Source organism: Falco rusticolus, chromosome 4 (assembly GCF_015220075.1).
Source record: "Falco rusticolus isolate bFalRus1 chromosome 4, bFalRus1.pri, whole genome shotgun sequence".
Taxonomy (NCBI): Eukaryota; Metazoa; Chordata; class Aves; order Falconiformes; family Falconidae; genus Falco; species Falco rusticolus.
The window spans coordinates 84,599,422-84,624,860 of record NC_051190.1 but is presented as its reverse complement, the minus strand read 5'-3'; the positions used below and the strand labels follow the sequence as shown (position 1 = coordinate 84,624,860).

General features: G+C 40.7%; 1 protein-coding gene across 2 annotated transcripts in view; it reads right to left on the bottom strand.

Annotated features, from left to right (window-relative positions):
- The window catches only part of HECW1 (HECT, C2 and WW domain containing E3 ubiquitin protein ligase 1), a 262,858-nt gene that overhangs the window by 43,673 nt on the left and 193,746 nt on the right, over positions 1–25,439 (bottom strand). For both annotated transcript variants that reach the window (XM_037384337.1, XM_037384336.1), the window contains 10 exons: positions 24,804–24,954; positions 19,534–19,664; positions 16,760–16,881; positions 13,751–13,936; positions 12,996–13,130; positions 6,695–6,800; positions 6,416–6,512; positions 4,355–4,438; positions 3,180–3,289; positions 890–1,010 (listed from right to left, as the gene is read on the bottom strand). In XM_037384337.1, the coding sequence (XP_037240234.1) occupies positions 890–1,010; positions 3,180–3,289; positions 4,355–4,438; positions 6,416–6,512; positions 6,695–6,800; positions 12,996–13,130; positions 13,751–13,936; positions 16,760–16,881; positions 19,534–19,664; positions 24,804–24,954 (1,243 nt within the window). The remainder of the gene's footprint in view (positions 1–889; positions 1,011–3,179; positions 3,290–4,354; positions 4,439–6,415; positions 6,513–6,694; positions 6,801–12,995; positions 13,131–13,750; positions 13,937–16,759; positions 16,882–19,533; positions 19,665–24,803; positions 24,955–25,439) is intronic.

Below are 25,439 nucleotides of genomic sequence, written 5' to 3'. Positions count from 1 at the left end.
TGTGCAAGAAATCCCTCTTGTTCATGGACATTTTAAGACAGACATTCTAAAATGTATTTCGTGTGTGCCTTGAAGCCACTTAGCAGGACACCAAAAGTGATAACCAACGGCCGACTCCCCAGCTCTGTGAGAATATTTTGATGATGATGTTTCCCTGGAATACATTGCTTGGCTTCACACTACTTTTTTCCACAACAGATGTGATTTGGTAGGAAGCCAACCCAATGCATAAATTCAACCAGATGCCCAGGAAATACCTTAGAAACACATAGTCCTTTGGCCAAGTTGGATAACTAGGTGGAGCACAAGTAGGTACAGACTCAAAAACCAACTAACAAGATGCCTGTAAAGCGAATCCCACAACCAAGTGACAGAGATCCCCAAAACACATGAAGAGAGGCAGAAACCCCTCTAGTTCAACTTCAGGAGTGCTACCAACACAAAGAACCACAGAAAGTTAAACTGGCATATCTGGGCAAACTTCCGTAGGGTCATACTCTGGTCCTGAGTTATACTGATATGTAGATCCAAAGGACTGGGAGCCCTTCCATCGTTACAGTGGCGTAGATTTCAATAATCTTTGGTGGACATTTGCCTGAATGGATGGTTTTCCTACTAGAAAATTATAGGCAGGAATAGCAACATCCCGGTTAAATAGGTAGGGAATGGGAGTGTAAGGCAATATCAATCTATAAGAAATAACACTTTCACACAAAAACCTCTCGAAGGTCACACTTTTGCAGGACATACTAAGACTTTATCTTGCCCTGATTGTTCATTTACAAAGTGCAGTCTCTGGTGTGCTTCCCACTCCGAGTGCCTTCATTCATGGATAAAGATAAAAGACGCCATGCTTTTGACTTTTTGAGTGACTTGTCATAATACTCACTTAATTTTACCTGGACCTTGCCCATACCCTTTGGCTTCAAGTTTTCGATAGAAATTGCGCAGCTTGGCTTCGAAGTCCCTCCTGTATGGAGAAGGTGCTCTTGCACTTGCTCGCTGCAGCCCTGGTGGGAAAATGAACAGCATCCTAAAGTATAAAGGGCTTTGAAATTTCCAAATCATGCAGCTGATGCTTCCAGACAGAACAGGCTAACAAATGCATGAGGAACTTTTCACAGGTATACATGGCATTCAGTATTATTTTTGTTCTACCTGGCATTAATGGAACTGTAAGTTCCTATCATTCAGTGACTGCAATGACTTCTAGGGTCTGTATCTTCTTCACTAAAAGAATTGTTAAGCTTGCCTTGTGTGAACCTGTGCGTTGCCTCAGCCTTTAACTGTGATCGATCTGAACGGAAATTCAAGGATCAGAAAGGCACGAGAAAGACTGACATGCATAACTCCCACTCACAGTCACTGCTATTTAGGTTTTCTTTCCCTTTTTTTAGAGATCTCTCTCCTCTGCATCGTACAGGAGATCCCCTTACTTGGCAGGATTAAACCTCTGGAGCTCAAAGCAATGCTCCTCACTGGAGCCTAGCACCCTCGCCAAGCTGGGAATCGGGTTTCCCTGTGTTAATCTGACTGTATATTAAACACTTCCAGCTATCAACACAAAACCCCTTTGTGGCATCAAGAAGGATTTGTGTCAGCAAGAAATGCTACATTTTCCTATTATGATTCACACATACAGCAGATTTTTAGCAATTTGGCACCTGTTTTGTTTTGAAGTCTGCATTTTCAAAGTAGCTGATCAGTCCTTTTGTATAAACAAGTGCCACGCATAAAGGGTCAAAGAATGGATCCATGAAATCCCATTTCCCTATCTCATTACAGAAGACAATAAAAACAAGCCCTTTTATGAGAAACCTGGCAGGAAGTCCTCCACAGGAAGGGAAAAAAAAAAGGAAAATCACATTCACTGGGAGCATAATTTATCGTGGTTGCCAGGAGGGAAGGACATTACTAATTGTCTCTGCTGGTGAAACAAAAAGGCATATTTACATGCAGTGCAAAGAGAATCCCCTGCGATGCTTCTTTTCTTCTGTTAGACATTTCTTCCCCCAGGACATAAGAGAATGGGTGTTCTCATGGGCTATGTAACCAGTGGCAGAAAGAAGCAAGCAGACAGTATGTTGCCAGAAATGAGTATTTGCCCTTCTTGTCTTTTCACAAGAACAAGTAAAGACCAGTGCCGCTCCTTTAACATTCTCCTTAGTCATGCTGCCACCAAATACTTAGACTTTTGTCTTGCAGGAGACTTATGACCTGTCCTGACGTAGAGGAGGGGAACTGTATCAGCAATGGTGTTAAAACTCACTGATGAAAATGGGACATTCTGACAAAACACTGCCTTCCTATAGACAAGGGCTCAGCATTTAAATTCTTCACATCAAAAAATCTTCTAATTTTCCACAGCCAGCTCCGAGATTTGAATGTCCCTTGTCCCATTAATTTTGTTTGAAACCAGATAATTTAAATTAAGCTTGGCCAAAAATGGATTTCTTCAGATCACATTTCTGTCGGTTCTCTCAGAATGGCCACTGGATGCAGCCATGCAGCGAGACTGCAGTGGAGGTAGTATATCTTGGCAAAAGGGAGACATTAGCTCCTCAGATTTCTATAGCATAAACAATAACCACAGAGACATGCCACAGCTGGAAATAACCTTCTCAGACAGCATGGCTTTCTGGAAAATATGAATCCTGTCAAACCTAAGTTAATGGGCTCAACACGGGAGGTCAGACTAGATCATCAAGATGATCCCCTCAGGTCTTAAAATAGATGAGTCTTGGGAAGAAAAGTCTTTGGAATACCGAGTGGAGGAGACTGAACTTTAAAGGAGCACTGGAAGTATTGCAATACATCTTTGATTCGGAAGCTGCTCTTCGCTCCTATCACAGAATATGAATGTGCTTCCATGTCAGTGAGTTTATTTGGAGTGCACCATTCTCATATCCTAATCCTTTCCAACTACATAAACAGCAGGAAAATACCTTCTTCCATATGGGCAATTTCTCATCTATGTGTTTCAGCTACTGTAAACATTTCAACAGATATGTAACAGCAATGGCAATTGATCCAGCATAAAAGCAGCCGGGGTCAGATTAAGAGTGAGCACTGGAATTAGCAGGCTGGCAGCTGATGGCAGCTCTGAATCTGCTCCTTTGTATCTATTAGGAGAAATACCACAAATGCAAGATTTTGTATTGTTTTCCCCATCCCTTTACCTGGAGAATTCTGGGGCGATGAACAGGGTGAGCAACGAGGAGAGAAACTATAACCAGGATGGAAGGCAGCCTGCAGTGGTATGTAGGACATAATATCCTCTTCGAAAAGGCTGCATGGAAAAAGTGACAGGAAGAGATTTTGTTCACATTCATCACATGAAGGAATATAAATATGCAGTATGGTGCAAGTCTGCTGCGGTCAGAATTTTGGGTGCATCTCTGAGCTTACAGATTCATAAAATCCACAGGTTTACCACATCAGGCATGGTCACCAGTAACAAAGAACAACAAAATGAATTTTATTAGATGCTTCATGCTAACACACTGGCTCAATCTGCCGATACAGAGTAATGACCCAAGGCTATGTAGTAAACAGGGGCAACTTCAACGCATTAGCAGCCAGAAGAAAAGATACACACATCTGTCTCTCAGGTTGTTTTTCTTGGGTTATACATTTTCATATAGCTCAGCTCTTTGACCATTCAGATTAAGTTGAGGGGAATAAGCTGTAAACTTTGTGCATTAGGCAGTGCTAAGCATACCAAAACCACCTGGGTAATGCAATGGTTTCCATGTAAGAACAGGACAACAAAATAAGTCCCTATCTGTGCTGAACAAAAGTAGCTAGCGCCCAAAGACCAAGCTCTCTGGTCCTAATAAAAACTGAAGCCTTATCTAGGTTACCCAAGCAATGCTCACTGCACTGTACATCGAGGTTTTATTAGTGTGACATGGTCCTGCATGTGTGGGCAGCACTGCTGTGGTAAAACCAGAAATTTCATGATCAGTTACATTAGTCATTTGCACTGAGAAAGACAAGGTTTTTCCTCTTTTTTTTTTTTTTTTAAAAAAAAGGAAACAAGAATTTTTCCACTAAAAGGAAACATCTTGACCTGATTCTTTTTTATCTGCTACCTGACAGTAACAGCTACATTGACTAAGCTGGCTGGGGACAGAGTTTACTGCACTGATGGAGGCTGCCTTTCAGGAAGTAACAGTTGACAGATATACTCTGGCTGTATTATTTTGGGTGACTATCAGTAAAAATGAATTCTACTCTAATTACAAATGACCCGGAAGACTTAATAAAATCTTTTCAATTATGCTGAGAAAAAGCCAGCCAGCTTCTCTGGTACCATAAGTAATTACATTATGCTTTTGATCAAATTGATTACCTCAGCAGAATTACTAAATCTGCATCACAAGACAACTTTTCAAGCCCATGTGTACCCTCTGTCCGAATGTAATGGATCTTCTCCCTGTAACATAAATGGTATTATTGAGAAGAAAGAGAAAGAAGAAAACCTGCCACTATCAAGGCGTGAACCATGCACACAGTTGTTATTCCTTGGTATTTTGCCAGTTCCCATTTCTCTCCTTACAAAAATGGCAAACAACTGCCTGATTCATTCTCTAATCTCACTAACAAACTTGAAAAAAATATCTATTTATATCACTCAGTTCCCTGATACAAAAGCAAGAGATTTTATACTGTATTTTAGAAAACAGAGTGATTCTTAGTCCTACAAGCGCATGTGTAGTGCTAAGGTCACTGACAGACAGACTTTTTGTTTAAGGCTGCAACTAATATACCACCTTTCATTAAGAGAATTTCACATCATACCACTTCCTTTACCTCTGTCAGTTCTATCTGGCAAAAAACACTCTAACATATATTTGATATTAAATGATCACATAGATGTTATACAGTACATGTGCAAAATCATACAGTTTGTTGTTTAAAGGAATGCTAATAAGGAATGGGAAACAGGCTAGGATCCTACCAGCAAGATGAGGATAATGGAGATGGAGATCTACACCCCAAGTCTGTCAGTGTGCTTCTAAAGCATATTGCAGTGTCCAAGAATATTTATTCTAGTATCAAGTCAAGGTTGTGCTTTAGCACCTTGCTGGGTGAGGCTGCAATGTATTGCAGAATCAAGCCCTGTAAAAGATCGACATTTGTCTCCTACGAATTTGCTTAATACATGCTGTATGAGTGTGAGGCGGTAGCCTGGGATCACTCCTGACATAAGGTATAATCAAAGCAATGACCCGGAGGCGAAGGGCTCAATATCCTGTTACAAATCTCATTACGCACTGGCTAAGCTGTCTAGTCCCTATCACTAGTCAATTTTGTTCTCTGCTCAAAAGGAGATAAAAGCCACATCTGTTCTCTGAGAAATGAGAATTCAAACTACAGGTGAGAAAAAAAAATTAGTCTGGAATAAATTGATGGTGAAGACAAAAAATTCTCAGTTACAGAAATGTACATCATGAATACCGGGAGCATTTTTCATTCTGTCTCCCTCATTTTATTTGAACGCATTAATTCCTCCAGGAAGGAAGTCTAATCCTTACACCCAAAGAACTCTTTGTCTGGCTCTCACAGGTAAGCTGCCAGCCAGTAAGACTATCAGCAGGAATTGCGCTGCAGGACCTTGAAGGCTCTCCCCTTGCTCTTCCTCCCCTCCCCCGCCAGTCCCACAGCCACGTCTTTTACTGCACAGTACGAACTAGATTCTTGGTCAAACTCTTAGCTGGTGCACACTGGCATTGCTGAGGCTGACTAACGCCAGCTTAGGTTCTTGGCCAAAACAATTAATTTAACTTTTGGAATTAGAATGAGTTTAAACTGTATTGGCTTTTGGTTCTGTTTTTTTTTTTTTTTTTAAATTTTATTTTATTTGTTTTTTAAACCTGTTAGGAAAGGAATGGGCATAAGAAAAAGAAAGATACAATTTAATTACTTTGGAAAGAAGTACCATTAATTCATATGTGAGAAAGATTAAAGACAAGAGTACAATTTACTTCATAATGTTCCTATTTCTTTACAAAATCTAGGGTGACTATGTCCATGCATGGGTGTAAATCCATCCATTAGGTAAAATCCTGGTTCTGCTGAAGTTGTGGGGGTTTTGCTGCTGACTTCCATCCAAACACAATGTTACCCCTATCTTCTGAAAAGCATAGCTGCTGCTACTCAGTAATACTTAGAATGGAAATGTCACTGTTCGCCCATAGTTATTTTGGTTCTTTTTCCTTCCTGAGTGTCTGTGGAAAATAACTACGGTGACTACACAGATTCTGGTGGTCCACACGAACCCTTTAATGGTGACAGGTCCATAGGGGCTTAAGTTCATCTTCTGTACTACAGTTACTAGAATTTGTTTTCCCCCACTCTACAAGAAATCATTCCTGGAACTTGGTTTCAGCAGTCTGGAAAAAAGTGGTACCTGAGTGCATGGTTTCTGGCCAAGCTGGGCTGACGCTCCTGCAGCATCTCAAAAATGTTGGGTTGGCGTAGAAATGCAACAATCTTGTCATTGTAAGCTGGAAAATGGGGGGGAGGGGGGGGGAAAGTACAGAGACTTTATTGACCATTGTCACAATGACTGTGCAGGGGCACACTGGCTGCACTGCTAGTGAGGCACAGGGCAACACAAGGTAGTGCATGTGGTTGGTGAGGAGTTCTAAAAAGCATCTTTGTGAGCATGGCTTTGAACTTTGCTTACCCAGAGGTAATGTCTCATGATGGTGCTGGTTTCGAATAGCTGTTACGAGACTATTGCCTGGTCTGGCCAACAGAGTAACTCCTCTGTTTCGAGAGACTTCGGAGGCCTACAACATCAGAGAAAAGGGAAAGAATGATCAAACCTGACCATCAGCAGCACATCAGGCCATAAAGAGGCTTCTCATCTTTACTTCTGTGACCTTTGGAATGGTCCATGATGCTGACTGACGGAAGGACAGAAAGCTTGCATGAAAATTATAGCTTTATACTTTAGTCAAAATAGGCAGGTAATTCTCTGCTTCTAAATGGAGGGCCACCATCATCCACCGCTACCACACCTCTTTGATACTGCAGCGAAGGCACTAGAATCCAGAAGTAAATGCAAGTGAATATAAGTATTGCAGTGAGGGAGTTCTTTGGCTGAATGAAAGCAAGATCTCTGTAATATCATAAAGTCTGTTCTAGCGTAACTTGATACAGTTCAAGGTTTTTACAGCAATGTTAATTTGAGAAAAGAAAAAAAAAACACCCCACAACACTGCAACAAGTTCATGCAACGCTGTTGAAGGGAATTTTAAAATTAGAAATATTTAAAATTTAAAAATAGAAATAACATGAGGAAGTAAATACCTATGTAGATCACAGATCAACGAACTTTATCATCACAAAAGGAGGGTGCCTAACTTAAATAACCAGAAATAGAAGTTGAATTGCATACATTGAAAAAAGAACATAATCCAAAGAGCTGATAAAAAGTGTAGTAAGTATGAAATTTATCACTACTACTTAACTGAGTCACTTAAAGAATGTCACTGTTCTAAAACAGTATCCAGTGAAGGGAATCATGTCAGGAAGGCAGATACATTAAAAGGTGGGAAAACACTGAGGTTTGAGGATGTTAGAAGCCCTACAATGAGGTCTGGCAATCTGTCTTCAGTGAGGCATTACTTGCTGCCTAAGTCTTAGGAGACTTGTGCAAGCTGAGGGGAACCAACCCCTCTCTCTCATAGGTGTTCCTCCGGAACACGGCCATGGTGAAGCCAACAGAGGAGCACTGCCACAAAATCACTGGGAGGATACCCTGTATCAGGTCAAGATGCATTAGGAATCCCAATTGACATTCTGCTGGCCTGCTAGCTGCTCCTTTCTCACTGCACAAATCGAAGTACTTGGCAATCACTTAAGGAAGAAATTGCCCCTACTCCAGTATTTTAAATTATTAGGTCTGCATCCAAGCAAATGGTGCCAACCCATTTTCAGTGGTACAGCCAAATGCCAGGTCTTCCAACTGGATATAAATGAAAACTGAGAAGCTAAACGTGACTGGCAAGTTACCTTGGCAGCACCTAAAGCATAAAGGATTTATATGTAACAAGATACCAGTCAATGCACTTGACAGGTGTCAATATAGAGGTTAAATTGAAAACACAAAACTGCTGTGAGAGTGCACGGTGAATATTTCGCTCCATCATTCAATTACGATTTCACTTGCACCCATTTCATACTGATACGCATCTGCTGACTACAAGAGAATAGTCATGATGTGCTAACCTTGGTTACCCTTCTCACCTTTGAAAACAGAAAGAACTTTCAAGCAGGTCACACACAATTCAGCAAGTCCCTTTGTGCTGTGCCAAATCTCCTGCCTTTGCCTCCTTCCCACCCCCCCCCACCCCGTGGGCCAACTGGCACCACAAGTTTAGCTCAGGCTTAGGCAGCTTTCGCCCTGTGACCCAGGCATCCACCCTGGCAGGCACCATCTGGCCTTTCTGGCATTCACTCCATGCTGTGGAAGCAGGAGGAAATTGAGGTGCAAGAGATGCCCTGTAATCCATTGCCACAGTGGAGCTTCCCCAGCTTCTTGTAGAATGGGCTTGTATGGGAGCGTGGACGGTGGGTAAGCCTGTTTGTAAGGATGCTCTCTGACTCATCCTTGGCAAAGACAAATCCTATGCCCTTGTTGCTGGACATAGATTTACTGAAGAGAAGATAGGAAGGGGGAAAGGGAGGAGAAACAGAGGAGTTAAACACCCATCTCCCATAAAAATTGGCACCAGCTGGTATTTGCGGGTCACTTGGGAACACATGGTACTTCTGGCCAGCCTGGGGCTGGATCCTCCCCTTGTTCTTTTTTTTTTCTTTTTTCTTTTGGCTAGCTTTCCAGTGCTGCTGAGTTGTGTGCCTGAACATATTTCTCCTAAAGCAAGAATTCTGAAAGAAAACATGTCTAAAGCCCATGAAAAGAAACCTTCACTCCCCTCTTCCCTTCTTCCCAATTCAGATTTAACAGCTGAAGTCATCTATATTGTAAGAATCCAGTTCTGTATGCACCTTAACATAGTAAACTGCACACTCTGTGGTGCTGTGCTTCTCTTCAACACCATCATTAGGCATTGCTAATGCTGTGTTTGGATCATAGTCTTTACACATTTACTCCTCTAAGCAATTTTTCTCTGGCAACACAACAGGAAAATTCCCAGCCGTCTAATTAACTTCCATTTTGCTAACACTCCTCTTTCCAATCTTTTAGCTAATATAGTACAATTGATTGCTCCAATTCAGTGTTTACTCACAATCCCCTTGTCTACTTTGACTTTCTAATTGAATCATTAATTTAGATTAGCGCATTACTCTAAATAAAAAAAAGTGAATTAAAAAAAAAAAGACTGCCCCTCTAACAATTTAGTGACCTGGTTCATCTAGTGCACGGTAATCTGACAGATTTATGGCAGGGCTTAACAGGTTGACAATTGATATTGGGATGCTGCAACCAGAGTGGAGAGTCCAGACTATCACAGGAGCCTTTCAATGATATAATATCCTTTCCTGGGTTCTGTATCATCGCTGGATTTGGGAGGCTCCTGCCTGTTTAATCCTGCTATTTGCTTGTTGCACTTTGGGTCAGTAAGTGGATTTACATATTCCAGTACCTCCTCTGCTTTTCTTGCTAACCAGAAATTCTTGCCTCTCCATTATGGATGCCTGTTTCTTTCTTCTTTTTGTCTTTAATATCTCTACCCTGTAATCATGCATGCTGATTCCCACTGCAGATGGGAAGTCCCTTAGAGGGAATAGAAAGTGCTCCTGACCTGTTCTGTTCATAGCAGTGGCACAGGGGAACAAACACAGTGACCTAGGTTCTTTTAGTTCCCGACGGCCAGGACAGCTACCTGAACTTTACTGTCAAAAATCTGGTAACCAAGAGTAGCATCAACCACCTTTTTCCTGTAAAAGATTGATAACCTTAAAGAAGTGCTTACACAAGCATCTGTAGCATTTTGGTCAAATTTATATATAACACCATTTAAAATCAAGAGTCTACTCGGGTGGATATCAAAAGATTTTACAGGGGTCCTTCCTTTAGAAGAATACTTCAACATGAAGAAAAGAATAAATATTACCAATTAGTTTATGAAATGGATGCTTCCTTTCTCAGAAAAGGGAAATGGAGTACTATTATGTGCACAGATACTTTTTTAAGACACAACCCACCATACAGAGATTAAGGGAGAAAGCGCAGTTTTAATCTCCACTTGGTCTGTTAACAGCTGGGGTAGGCCTTGAATAAAAGTACTTGGAAGCAACAGCCAGCCTTCTATAGAAGCTGTGCAATTGCTATTTCCATTCTCTACTGAGAATGAATTTCATATGTCATAAAGCAAACTGCCATATTTGAGAAAGCACATTTTAATGTTCCAGTTTCATGAGGGAGTTTTAAAATTATGTTCGAAATACTAAAAATCAATTCTATATTAGTATTGTAAGGCACTCTGTTCAACAACACAGGAATCAAGGCCACATTTTGATAAGCCAAAAGGATTCAGAAGATCCATGGATGTCATAGGAGGGAGGGAAGAAGATTACTGTCTTCGGCACCACAGCTTACTCACTGCACTGCCCCTGGCTAGGGAGCTCGGAAACTTGCTGATGATTAAGACAGAACTGGCTTTTGCACTGTGTTTTGGCCTGAAACTATGAAGAAATGTAGACCCAATACCCACGTAATCATTAGTTCCTATGGTTAACTATTCCCGCTGAATTTCAACCCTGCCTTATTTTGATGGAATTGGTTGGCTTTTACTACCAAAACTTAGTTCTTGTAATGCCTGTGTCTCCTAGATTAAACAGATCTTTCTATTAATTTTCTAAGAATTCCAGGCATTACATTTGTCTTCCTGTCCACTGTTGAGTACTGAGATGAAAATTTCTTAGAACTATAATGATTTCTTTATGATGACTCAGCTATGAGCCATCTCTGAATGTGTGAACTTGTGGCACTTTTTTTTCCCCACTTTGGGCTCACCTGCTTATGATTTCTGTCTGCTTTTTCCTCAACTGATCGATCACTCAGTGTCACAAAGTCCCTGGGAAGTCCACATGACACTCATTTTGGCACTTGGGCATGATATCAGGTGTGTGTGCCAAGGCAGGGGACAGAGTTTTTCCTCTCATTGCCCTAGCTCTTTTCTATACCCTCTAGCACCCGCAAGCAATCAGGACTGAAGCTGCACTGTTCTGCTCTCCTTCTCTCCTTCAGGCTCGTTTGACATCTGTACAGAATATACAAAACTGGTGGTTGTCTTTCTTGGTCCTTCAGTACTGTCCTGGTGACAGATTCCAGAGGCCACACCACCTGCTCGGCAAAGAAACCAGCTGGACTGCAGACAGCTGACACATGGCCAGGACAAAGCCCCAAGTGTGTCTCTACAGACATGATTTATAGGACAAAAGCACATCCAAATACACTTGGAAGAAATGGCACAGAACGTGGCTCTTAATAAATGGGCTGAGTTGCCAAGGGATGAATCTCTTCCTTGTAAATGGTGGGCTTTTAGGCACCGATCCAGAGTCCTTGGAAATCAATGGGAGTCCTTCCAGCAGAGCAGGAGATAGTTCCAGAGGGGAAGCTACTGACTACGACAAGGATGCAGAAGCACTGTGGGACCTGGGCCACCAAGGCTGAGATGAAGATGCCAGCGCTGATGGCTCCCAAGACAGAAGGCCCTGTTTCACTGGCTGGTCAGGCCAAATCATTGGCCTCAATGAGCAGTTTACAATTTCCCTGATGAATCACTACATAGAAAAGTACTAGTGCTTTTCACTCCCTTCCCTGTACTCAATATTCTGGGTTTATTGCAAATTGTTCTTTGCCAGCCTTGCCAGCACTTGCAAAACCAGTGTATTTTTTGGGCTAGGTCATCTGAGCTGCTCAGTGGTGCTTCTGTCCCTGACATAGTGAATTTGTGAGCAAGTCTCCAGGCAAGCATGGGCCCAAATATCAATCATCATGCAGGTGACCTTTACATTCTTGACAGTAATTCAGTCACAACAGCAACACTGAACTGCAGGCTGTTGGCAAAGCGAAGCTGCTAAGCTGGTGGGGAGATATGACTGAAACAGACCCACTGACACACTTCTATCTTCAGAAAACACATTGCCGTATTCACCCAAGATGGGGAAAACCTACCCAAGCTATTCACACCCGCTCTGCCTTTGGTCCTGAAGTACTACCCTCACACCCCAGCCAGCTCCTGATCCCAGCCCCATTTGGCAGTGGCAGGTGTTCAGGCTGGTCCTGCTGCAATAAACTTCAGTGTTAATTTCACAAGCATTTCTCTGGATGTTTTTCCAGCAGAGGAAGATCCTTTGGCCATCATACATCTCTACTCCTATTCAGCTTCAATCTTTACAAATCTTCAATCGTATGGATTTCCTATATGAAGAATCTGATTGCCGGTATTTTTCTTCCTTAAATCCCCAATACAAACCCCGGATTTATGCTTCTAGCAATCCTGTCCATGGCCCTCAGTGAGAAAAATCATCCCCATGAAACACAGGAAAGATGTTTAATGTGATTGAAAGCTAGGGAGGCAAACCTCAACATACATCATAACACTACTGCTAGGGAGTATATCTTTTCAGAGCACAGTGTCACAGTGAGGAATGAAGAAACACACGAGGCTGCTGAAGTAACAGGCTATAAAAATAATGAATGACTTTACTAAAGCAAGACTAGGGTGTCAAATATGGATTCTTCTTTTCAAATCTATTTTGTCATCATTTCACTTTGGTTATTTAGCTTTACTTGTTTATTATTTTATTCTGAAAATGGTCAAAATATAAACCTTCATTATTAGCAAGCTCTGAGAGAAACACTTCAGGAAGAAAAAAATGCCTTATTTCCTTTGGAAAAGAAAAATGCAAAAGACAGTCTGTTTAAATGCACTTCAACGATAAGAAGTACTTTTACTGCTGCAGAAGATTGCTGTCAAAAGTAACTGTATCGATACTAGCACAATTACCTCTCCAGCGCTGTAGCTACGAAGTCGCTGAAGATGTTGCCGGTGAGTCAGATGATTAGGGAGACGACCATTCTGCAGCGGGATCCTGGGATCTATGAAAGTGGTAGCACGGCTATTGTGGTCAACGAAGAAAGACTGAAACACACAGGAACAATGTTTTTTTGTAAGACGACTGCCAACACTGTGATGGTATTGTGGGACCATGAAGTGAAAACCACTGGCAATCGTGTATCAGAAATACCCTGGTTAGGTGCAGTCCATAGAAGACACCTCCAAATCACAGGACTTTCTCAGTTGAAGCTAGAATAGCTCTTGGAAAACACTTGAAGCTACATAGGTCAAAATCACGTGCAATAGCCATGAAGTAAACAAGACATAAGAGAATAAAACTACTGGGGAACGCTGCTTTAGCCTGTTTGGTGGTTCCAGCAGTCACTCAGCAAAGCTTCATTGAAGGCAGAGACACTAACCCAAATTTTTCTGTAATGACAGACCTAAACTCTGGCTTCAACATTTTTGTTAGTCCAGTGCTGTCTTGGCTATGGTGTGATATTCCACAGAAAGCTAGAGGGTCACCACTGTGATTTTAAGCACTTGTTATTGAAGCCTTTTCTGCTTCTAAAAGAACTGTTTGCTGCTTGTGTTGTTTAAACCAAATTTTCACCAATTTTGAGTCAAGAAGGAAGGAACCTTTGGTAATCCTGTAGTCTGATGAGCTCTGTTAAACGAGTGATTGGTTTTGTTGGCACTCTTACCTTGCCCTGCTGGTCAGTTTTTATCTCCCAGCCACGAGGAAGCTCCAGTCGGGTATCAGCAAACATGTTGATAAAATTTACCAGGTCTCTGTTGTGCTGATAGCGCTCGAAATTACGAGCATCTCTACGGATCTTCAGAATCATATGCTTCAAGCAGGTACTGTTAGTGAAGACTCGATAGGCACTCTACGAGATGGAAAACAGAAGTGAGGAAAACCAGTTCTGATGTCAAAACAACATACTTGGTTATTTCATGGGACGTATGCCCAAAGAACTGAAACAAATCCTGTTAGAGTGAAGAATCACTTCCATCTCATTGTTTTGATTTGATGACTACTTTCCATGAACACCCAGAATTAAGAAATACAATCTGGAAAGGGAAACATCCCACACGTTATGCATAGTTAGCTTGTGCATAAACTGCTTTTCTAATGCACTCCAAAAAGACGGTCAGCTAAAACACCACACACTCAAGATGTAGTTGTGCCTATTCCATTGCTTTCACTGGTCAACAGAAACCCCACCTGTGTGACTGGATGATGCCAGAGAGATGCAAAGACTGCTGTGAACACGTATTTATGCTATAATTCAAAGCAAGATGTATATGATAAGATTCATGAACTTAAGAGGACTGCAGTGCAGATATCTACATCTAAGCATGCTACCTTATTTATGGTCACTTTATAGCCACAGGACAGAAAGAGACACTTTCAATTGGCTATTTTGAAAGGAGTCCTTTCCTAGAACTGAATTTTTGTTTCTGCAACGACTACAAAGCATGTCTGATGGAGATGTTTTCATGAGTCAGATGAATGCTACCCCTCAGGCAGCCAGTTGTATCTCACAATGTACATTAAATACACCTCTTAGAGGAACATGCCCTGATGCAGTTCTGAGTGAGTCAGTGCTGATCTCGTTGCAGAACAGGGACCACAGTGAACTGTATTTATTACCACAGTGTATTCAATGACAGAGCACCACAAAACACACTTGTGGTGACAACACCTTTTCTCATCCACAGGCTACTCTTGGGATCTTCTACTGCATGGAAAAAGCTACCCAAGACAGGGTAGGAAGCTTTACAAACATCTGCAACCCTTCTGAGCATTTCACTAGAGACAAAATGAGTGCATTGGTTCTGCTGGTCAGCCCAACGGATTTAATTACTCATTAGAGTAATAAAGGATCACAGGAGGACTCGCATCTCCAGTGAAGTGAGCCCCAGTGCACGCACCTGTAATCTGTTCAGAGAATCTGACCCAACAGCTTTAAATTCTCTGTTGCTCTGTACTTTTAATGCATGTAACCACTATAATTCAATCAAACATTTACAAGTACTATCTTTATTATTTAAGGATTTATTGTGGTGGTAGCACTGAGAAGAGAGTACTACTGCAGCACAGGGTCCCTAATTATGGCAAGAGTTAGTAAATGTTAAGAAATCACAGAGGTATGACCTCTGCCCCGAAGATATGACCTCATTATAACCCAGGAAAGCTTCATGGTCACATTTTGCTAAGATCCCAGCCTAGCCCATGACAGAAGTTGTATTTTGATCTAATGTGTGATCAATGATTGTGTGAGTATCCCTTAGCTGCACTAGGAAAACAAAAAAAGTAATGTAGTTTTATCTCTCCAAGGAAATAAAACATCTGAAAAATTAGAGCCTTTCTCTTTTAATTCTAACTGCTGGATAATATTTTCCAATCCCAACTTCATTGGCACAATTAATAGCTTGAAATTTTAATAGGGGCTTGTGGTTAAAATATTACAACCTTGTTAAGGCAAAAGTTATGTGGGCCATTATTTCTGTACAAGTGGAATCTGTATGACCATTTGACAGATGTTTCAATAGATTATTCTGGCTCTCATATTAGAGACAACTTTATAGGCTCAAACTAAAGGCCTCTCTTGGCTTTTTTTGTTTCAGTGAGAAATAAAATTGGCATTCAGTCCCTTGTGAACAGTCTCTGTTCCTTACACTATGAAATCAGTTGCACATTTTGCAAACAACTACGCCAAATGAAAACGATACTGCTCCCAGCTATAAATCATTATCTATCACCCTGTCAATGGAAGAAATTACGTGCACCCCATAACCCAGTTCAGGTAATGTCAGATAAGTTAATATATCCCTTCCTCTGCAGGATTTCATGGGCAATAATTTCTGGCGGATGCTTGCAGATGGATATCTGGCTTCAATCCACAAAGCACCACAGCTAAAACTTGTTGTCTGTAGTTTAGCTAAAGACCTGTGCTGAGGCAACTCTTGAAGTGTTTTACTTTGTTTTCCCTTCAAAAAGAAAGGTCATCCCTACCCAGAAATGGATGACTTTCCAAATATTCAGAAGTCACATGCAGATGAACTACACTCAAGGTATGGAAAACCTGGACTGCATCTCCTTGTGAGATTTCCCTGTTTCCTCCTGGTTGACCTATTGTTACATTTTATCCACTCCAAATCAGGTTTGTAAAAAACATGCAGATTTATTGCATTAATGAGAGAAAAAAGTTATTTGCATTCTGAAAATTCATTTTAATTCTTATTTTTTCCAAAATAGCTACACTGACTCAAGGCAGTATTTCTTTCACTGTATTATGCCCACATGCTTCTTGGGAGCGTAAACTGCATGAGTTAACTTTTTCCCTTTTTCCTGAGACCTCTGGTATCCAAGTAAGATGTCTCAGGAACATTGCTCAAAAGGCAACAACCTCACACCCTGCAGCAACAGACAATGGAATCAACCAAGCTGAAACCAAGGCTTCCTGCTTATTCTGGAAGGATAACGTTAAAGAGCTTTTCTGTGCCAGGGAATTCCTTGTATGAGGCAGAATCCCAACAAGAGTCTCCTTGGAGGAGCCTGTCTGTACTGTCCCCAGCCTGGTCTGGTACTCAGAAAAGACCCCAAGTCACGCAATTCAAATTCACTGTGTTCTCCCCGATGACCTGAGGTGCAGCATTTGGATTCAGAAATCAGTTGTGTGAGAAAACAAATCATAATTACTCACATAGTTTGCATGCAGCACAGTGAAGAACTCAGGATTGGTGATGAACTTCACAGCTGGAGACTGCAGCAACAAGGTGATTTTTTGAGAATTCACAGGAGAAAGGGAACCTTCCCTCCTAATCTCTGGACAGGAAAAAAAAAAAAAAGCAACAAAATCTTATTAACATAGTGGCAAGTGCAGTCTATTATTTAACCTCTAATGAACACCTGCAAAAGTGACAGTATAAAAAACTCACTGTCCTGCCTGATGCACTTACCTTCTTTGTATTTCCAAGACAAGCCTGCTGGCAAACTGGTAGACATCCTGCCCATGGTTAGTGATGCAGTGCTTACAGTAGCAGCACGGGAGCCAGATGCTTTTCTGTACTGTATGTTATAAAACTGTGTCTATGATATAAAACATATCTACTGCTGTCTCTAAATATCAGTGTGAATGCAACTGTTTTTACCAGCTGATGGTTTGGTTCAATCCCGTCACCCAGATCCTAACTGGTGATTTTAGAGAGATCTGATTTCCCAGTCCAGCCTGAGGGGTTCATCAGCAGAAAGCATTTAGTAGCAAGATTGGGTTGAGGAAGCCCCCTGCTCAGCCACTCACACCCACGCTGGTGCTGCAAAGCATTGCCCTTTACTTGTAATTGCATTATTTTTGGAAGGCCACGGGTTTGGGGACTCGTAGGGTAAAGAAAACAAAAACAGACACAAAGGTATTATTTTTAATCTGTATCAATTCATGAAGCACAGGAGCAGAACTAAGCATTTGAGAATGTAACTCTGTGGAGGTGGGAGGTCCTTGACCTTCTACAGCCACCAGAAAAATACTTTGTATCATGGAATTATGGCTTGAGTGTGAAGTTCTGGCATTTTCAAATACAAGCCAACTTTTTAGTGGCAGTCCAAGGAAATTGGATGCAGACGTCATCAACAGAACCATACAGATTTAATCTTATCACTTTTTTTCTTCCTGCTAGACACATCATATTATTTTACCCACTTAAAACTGCAGACTGGATCCAGTGCTGGAATTAAATTGATTTATACTGCTTTAGAATCTGGATTCATGTGACTAAATTGTATTCCTTCTGACCTTTTTAATTGAAACGAAAAGGCAAATAGCACATGTATCATACTGCAGCTTTTTCTTATATTAGTCTGGTTTACATCACCCTTTATCTTTTAATTCTTGACATTTTATATAATATTCACGTTTTCTCCTAAAAGCAAAACAATTATCTATAGCAAAAAACATTTCCTAATCTGTTAAGATGACATATATAATATTCATTACCTCTTCGAAGTTAAAACAAAAACGTGGATGTTACATAATAGACTGACCTAAATACTTAATGGCAGGAATTCCTATTAAATTATTATTTTATTATGTAAGCTATGATAGTAAATGATTGTCCATATTACAAGTAATGACTACACTAGTTATAATTTAAATGCCAATAATACAATGTGTACCTCATTTCCATTCCTGCTGCTAACAGGACTGGGTTCTCCCTATAAGATCCAGTGTAGGTAAAATGCTCCCATAAATTGCAATACAAAGGATTGCAAAGAAACTTTGAATATCAAACATTAAACACTCTTGGTCAAAATTGATTTTTCAAACTAAAAACACCTAATGGATCAGGAAAACAAACAGACAAAATTGAGTGTTTTTCTAAACTTGTTAAAAAAACCTAAGTTAGTTCACTATTTCTCTGTGTAATTCTTCCTGTTCAACATGGAACATTAAGAAAATTCAAGCAGAGATTGTGTTGGTTCTTTCCCTTTGCCAATGCTATTTACAGAGGAATGGCGGATGGCAAGAAGTCAGGTTTATTTCCAGCAGACAATATAGAACACAAAGTTAGGTGGAGGCAGCAGTGGCCAAAAGGAAAAGAACTGGCTGTTCATTTTGGTGGTGCAAGTTCTCAGACAAAGCAGTTCATTGTTATAAGTTGCATAGCGGGCACTAGTCTGCTGGTGTTTCTTGCCTGGTATGAACACTTAGGCTATGGTTTCACAAATGTTTTAAGAAAATATCAGTAGGACTACTACCAAAAAGAGTAGAAGAGTTCCCTTCCATCCCATCCCACCCTGGGTACCCGTTCTTCTCCTTTGCAGTGAGACTCATTCTTGTCTGATCATCTAATGAGTCAGATGAAAAAACCAATCTGGCTGTAAACTTATTTTTCAGTCAGGTTAGTTCTCTGCTCTGGTAAGGGGTCCTGTCACGTAAGTTAGTGATGAGTAAAAAGACAGCTTGCCTCCTGCAGTGGCAGCCCACGCTTAGATCAGCTCACAGGTATCACAAAATTGCAGCTTTATAAACACAGGTAAACTTGATGCCAGGGCCACTGCAGGTGCCACCACATGGGCAAATGGCAGCACAGAAGCCGTGCCCGGACAGAACAAACTGCAGTGCCCCAAGATAAAAACCATATGGCAGCAAAACAAGACAGTTTCATTCTTGCAGCTAATAAGGAGAGTAAAAAACAGATGTCTTTTCCATTTTAATTTCAAATAGCCCTTTACTATAGTAAAAATGCTTTGTCTGTCTTAGTAGTTGTTAAAAAAGAACGGAGGCCCTTTGTATCTAGCTTTGTACCTATAGCTTCAGGTCTAAAACCCACAGCCTCAAGTCTAAACCTCTTCTCTTTTAATTAGTTTTTGCAACCCGGTATAATAAAGTTCTGGTCTCCTGTGGAAATGCAGCTTTCCCCAGAACTGAATGCCATCGCTGAATGGCCCCAACCATGCACTCAGTAGCTTTTGTCCCCATACCTGAGCTTGGCTGGGAAGGCTCTGCCTCAGAGTCACTTCCTCCTCCAGTGGGAACTCTCTCCACCCTGTTGTTTACTACAACATCATCTTCAGTCCGCTCGGTCGCAATAGTTCGCTGGATATTTTGGTAGCTATGTACATTCAGAGAAAGGAACAACAAGTTTTAGTTAACAGAAGAGCTTTCTGGTGGTTTCTACCTTAACAATCAGCATTGGTTTCGGATGATTCCAATACTTCCACCTTCAACATATGACAGAGTAGAAGCATGCCTGATTCTTCTTCAATTGATGCAGCTACTCGTGCTTGGGTCAGCCATTACCCTGGAAACAGGGCATCTTGCACTAACAAATGGCTACAGAGGCTGCAAAGCAAAGAATACTCAAAGGTCAAATTTAGACAGGTATTTAGGCTACAAGCTGCTCCTAGGCTTCCCTTTAAAATATCTGGATGTCTGGAACCTAAAACTACTGGTGGATCATGGTTCCCCCTCTCATTTAGTCTTATGGTAGTATACCCAGTGAAGTAAGGGTCACTCCCGTGGTGCACTAAGTACCCTTCAGTCTTTCTTATTCAATACTGGATGCACAAGCTCAACACTAAAAAGGTAAAGGCTATTAAGAGTGTTCACAGAATGGTTATCACAATACTGCACAGCCACCAGTTGGGAACGCTTCCATTTTGGCAGGTAATATGGAATGTAAACTAGTAGGTGGCATAACCTGAAAGAGCTACAATCCGATTGATAAGACAGCCCCAGAAAAGCAGAATAGGATGTAACACATGAGCTGAGTGAATGGCATGAGGATGCGAGCGTTGTGTTCATTTTTGGAAATCAGTGGGATCGGGCATTTAGCTTGGGTGATGACTAGTTGCAGAATAAGGAAAAGGAAACAATATAGAGATAAGCAAACAACAGCAAGAAGCATGACAGTAGAAAATTCTGACTAAAAACCTGCGAACACCTTAAAAAAACTATAATGTGATTTTCGTACTAATCACAGAACTAATTGCCACATTAATTGATGTCAATGGCACTGATCATGGTCTTAGGGAAGAGATCAATCCTATATACCTTACCAGATCAGGAACAAAGTATATACCTGGCTGTGGGACTAACGTGGAGTGTTTTGAATTTGCACTACACAAAAATTTGAGTTAACTTGTTCACTCACATGGACAGAGGAATAAGATGAGAGATCAGATTTCTTTGGCTCTGCTGGCTAGCTATGAATATAAGTCTTATATATTAAATAAGGAAATATATTTTATGTACAGAGAGAGAAAGAAAAGAAAAAGAAAATGTAAGGAGAAACAGAAAGAAAGAAGCAGAAAGAGAAAGAAAAGAAAGAAAATAAGCTCTCTTAATTATTTCAATTAGCTTTTACTCCACCCCAATATTTTTAATCTTTATTTCTGGGTTGCATTTCTGTATGTATATAAAACAGAACAGCTTTACTGCCTGCATTTATTCTGATCCAGCATTGTTGGTCTCTCATTTTGTTAACTTACGCCCTTTTTCTTTCCTTTGCTCAACTTCTGACTTAGAATTTTACTTACTTTCTCTCTCTTTATTTATTAATCCATACTTTATTCCAAATTAGAAGTTAGTTAGGACCTAGTTCCTCAAAGCAGTTAAAATCTGGCTTTTACATCTCTCAAGCAGCTCACTACAACCCAATCTTGGGCAGAAGGGCTGGAGATAATTAAGAAATATAATTAAAGTTTTAATAGATTGATGCTAAATTTTCACAGCATGTATGTGTCCCCCAGCACTCAAAGTCATTGGAAGCTACATTTAGTGTGCATTTTGACTGTTTAAGTAAACATCTATCTTTACATGGAAATTCTGATAACAGGTTTCACAACAGCGTGAATTTACTGCAGTTTTAAACCCTCCATTTTAGACCTACATTTTACATTTTTATTTACTTAACTACGTGCAATCGAATGAACTTTCCATTCCAGTACTGAAGGAGTTCACAACACCCACATGCAACAGACAGGGGAGGGGGAAAAAAAAAAGTTCATACAATCAAGGGATATAAGCACACATATAAAAAACATTTGTAGCTTCAATTTAATTAGATGGTAGAAAATCCCTGTTGGCAAACCGTAAAGAGTAACACTAGCTGTATGCCAACAAAAGGCTACACTTTTCTTTTGGGTTGCAATACTATAAAATCATCTTGTATAAATACCAGAAAATGCCAAAGTGCTTAAAGAAAACATTGAAAGTGCAAAAGTTATGGGAATGCCCCTGGAAATTTCAGTCTCCTGGCAAAGTAATTTGTCTAAACCAATGGCAGTTTAGAAATGCCACATTGTGGCTGTCCTAACTGTTATGGTTATAATTGATGTTACGTATTACCTTTTAAATTAGTGCAAATACAAGTCTAGATACACATATGCTGGAAAGGATCTTTCCAACAGAGTTTGAACAAGGGCTGTTACCTTTTTGCTAACAAGCAAGCAAGTCAAGCAGTGCTGTAGAAAACAAGCAAAAGCCTTTAAAATAAGAAGTATGGATGTCCCTTTGGAGTTTGCCCAACACTTAGATTCCAGTTTTGCATTCCCTGTATCCTCAAGTGGCTAGTACAGCTAATGGGAAGCTTGGAGCACAGGAGGAAAGCAGGACTAGGCTCAATCACAGCTATGGTTTTTTTTTTTCAGGCTGAGTTTCCAAAGCTTTGTGGTTTTGGCTGGGCTGGAAATATCAGGCTTCCTTGTAATATTTTAGTCTTTCCATTGCCTTCCACAAATGAAACCAGGAAGGCAAAACGTGAGTAGATTGGTTTAAAAAGAAGTGTCGCCAAGTTTTTTCAAACTGCTAAGTGATTCTGAGTCCAAATCTTGTTTGAGGTTAGAGCAAAAGTTCAGGCTGCTGCTAACTCTATCAATAAGGTCTATGTTTGCTGTGGCCTCACCTAAGATGATTCTCAGGTGCATCTGTTGAAGAATATATGAAGTTTGAAATACAACAAAACAGTATTTCTAAAATGAGTGCTTAAAACAAAGCCTGATCCTTCACAGTGCTGATAATAACCACTTATAAAAAGTAGTTTTCCTCACAGTCCTGAAATCTGGAGACACAAAGTATTTGAAATTAGTTTTAGGACAACACTAATTTTAAAAATTATAACAGCCAGGTTGAAAATATATAACTAACTTGCCACTGGACAAACACTCAGAGATTCAGTATGAATCTCTTTTACCAGAATCTTAGGAAACGTTCCCAAACTTGGGAACAACAGGAGACATCCGTATTCAGCTTCTCAAATCAACAGAGCTCTCTGGCAGAGAGTAGAGAATCATTAGCTTTTTTCCCTGGTCCCAAGAAGTCATGACAGTTCATGCTCAGTAAGTTGCAAAGTACTGAGTCTTCAAGGGGACTCGGGTAAGGAGATGCTACTGCTGAAACCCCTCTACACTGCTCACTTCGTATCTGGGTATGTCAATACTAAAACCAGAGAGATTCAGAGAATGTCAGTCCCATGAACTGTCAATTCTCAACCCAAACCAGTGACAGTCAAGCCATAATCAAGAAAGCCAGGCAGCCTACACGAAAACATGGAATAATAAAGTTTGAAGCAAGGAGGTGACAAAGACAGTGCCTGCCCTTCAGTTGCTGCGGCCACAGCTGGTTTAATGATTAACCTGCATTAACATAGAACGGTAAATTCCTCTCTCACAAGCACCGATTTTCACCTTCCTGAGGGTGCTGCACTTACATGAGTTCAATGTCAAAAAAAACCAACAAAAAACCCCCCAAAAACACTACCACCACCACCAAAAGCCCCAAACAAACAAAAAAAAAAGAGCTGATGTATGTCCACAACAGAGCTTTCTGCTTTCTGTGGCAGTAACTTGCTTAAGTGGCAGCCAAACAGTATGAGCTTTGACGTGGTCAAAATCTCTCTTAAAGGCAAAAGCTAAATGGTAGAGACATAATGTAAATCCCTTTAGAGAATCTACACTAAATATAACCTTTCTTTAGGTTTTGTTGTTGGGGTTTTTTTAGTGTTAATGTGGTAGCTTGACACATTCTCAGGAAAGCTATAATGAAGATAAATGCTGAGCAGGTTCTTCCACTTTTGCAAGACATTAACACCTATTACAAAATGCTACCCAAAATAATGATTTTTTTTGAAAAATAAAAGAGAAATTCTTTAAGAGCATTGTGATGGTGTCAACTTCACTTGCAAAATAGTCACTTTAAGAAGGCTGGTTTGCTCTCCACAGGTTACATTAACTTTCCAGTTGTTCTTCAGGGCCCAGTTCTCCTTAGACAGAGTAACTCCCAAACTATTCTGCACTCTGAGTACTTTGAAACTCTGCATCCTTCTCTCAGCTGGAGATCTTTCTCTTAGCACAGAAAAAAAGACCAAAAAAATTCTGTGGCATTTTACATGCTATAATTAGAATATAATTTCACTTTTGCTTGTCTTTTTCTAGAAGCCATATAATTACAGTAAGCAGGGAATTGCAAAAAAACCGAACTTTGTGAAGTAAAAAAGGAAGATTTTTTGACCAACTGTCTATTTTTTCACTTTCCTCTTAAATTCAGCCTGAAAAGCAAGCAAGAGAAGGAAATGATAAACAAATCTAGGTGTGGACTAGTCAAACAAAGGGAAAATATGTGCCACATTAAGAGATATCTCAGCCAGCTCAGAATGAACTGACAGATTTGCAGGGCTCAATGCAACATTACGCAGCTCTGCCTACGTCTAGAAATGTGTACAGTCCTCTAGCAGCTCTAGCAGCGCTCTGCCCTGGAAAAGGAGACAGACCTCTCAACAGGCCTCATCAGTGTGAGCAAGAACGCCACGCTGAGATGGCAACACTGTTCTGGGAACAGCCAGCTCAGAACCCTTTGTAGCACCAGATGCTGACCCATCAATACCGCTTTTACAGTTAAATAGCAAAAGTGACTCCATCTTTTGGAAGAACACTCCCTTCTCTTCTGGGAGACATTGCAAAAAAGTTTTCCAAAAGCCTCTTCTTGCTGTTTGAAATGTTTTGCAACATCTTTCACTCAACGGCACTTCTCATGAGGGCAAGTTTGGGTACTGGACACCCACAGCAGGCACACGAGCAGGCTGAAAGAGAACCGTGGTGGGGACAGGAACATGTACATTGGACTTGGAGGAAACAAGGAGTAAAGATAAATCCTTAGGAAGCCAATGCAATGCACCGGGGAAGGAAGCAAGCTACAGGGCAGCGTGGAAAAAGGGGAGCGCAGATCTCAAGGGAATAAAGGTGCCAACACTCACCGCCGGTTCAGCTGCTCCATTTGCTGGATGGATCCAGACCTGTGGATCCCATCTGGCGTTGCTGCGGCTGTGGGGCGTTGCCACGTGGTGGTTCGGTTGACGTGATCAACGTAGAATACCCTCCCGTGGCTGTCTATCCGAGCTTCCCAATCTAGGGTTGGGAAAAAAAAAAAAAAAAAAAAAAGGGTGATGCTGTCAGTGTGATGCCTTCCAGAAAGCCTAAATGTGGGAGATGTATATACACACACACACATGTATACACAGACAGGGTATATACACATGAGAGATACTATATATATGTCTACATGCGTGCAATATATATTATGTGTATATATTTGAAGTATACATTCAAATGTGTATATATACTATGTGCTTGTCTATATGCAGATATATGCATATACATAAACATTTCACACACAGCACATAGGTAGCCTATGGAATTCACTACCATAGACCATGAAAAACGAGTGACTTAGTGGCTACAGTTTTTAAAGGGCTGGATAATTTTACAGTTAGTAATCCTAGTTGGCTGCATTAATTGCAGGTTGGGGTAGCCACTTAGAAGCGACCCTTAGTAGAAAAGGATTACATCTGAGCTGATATGCCAAATGACATGTTTTCTTTTTTGTTATGTTT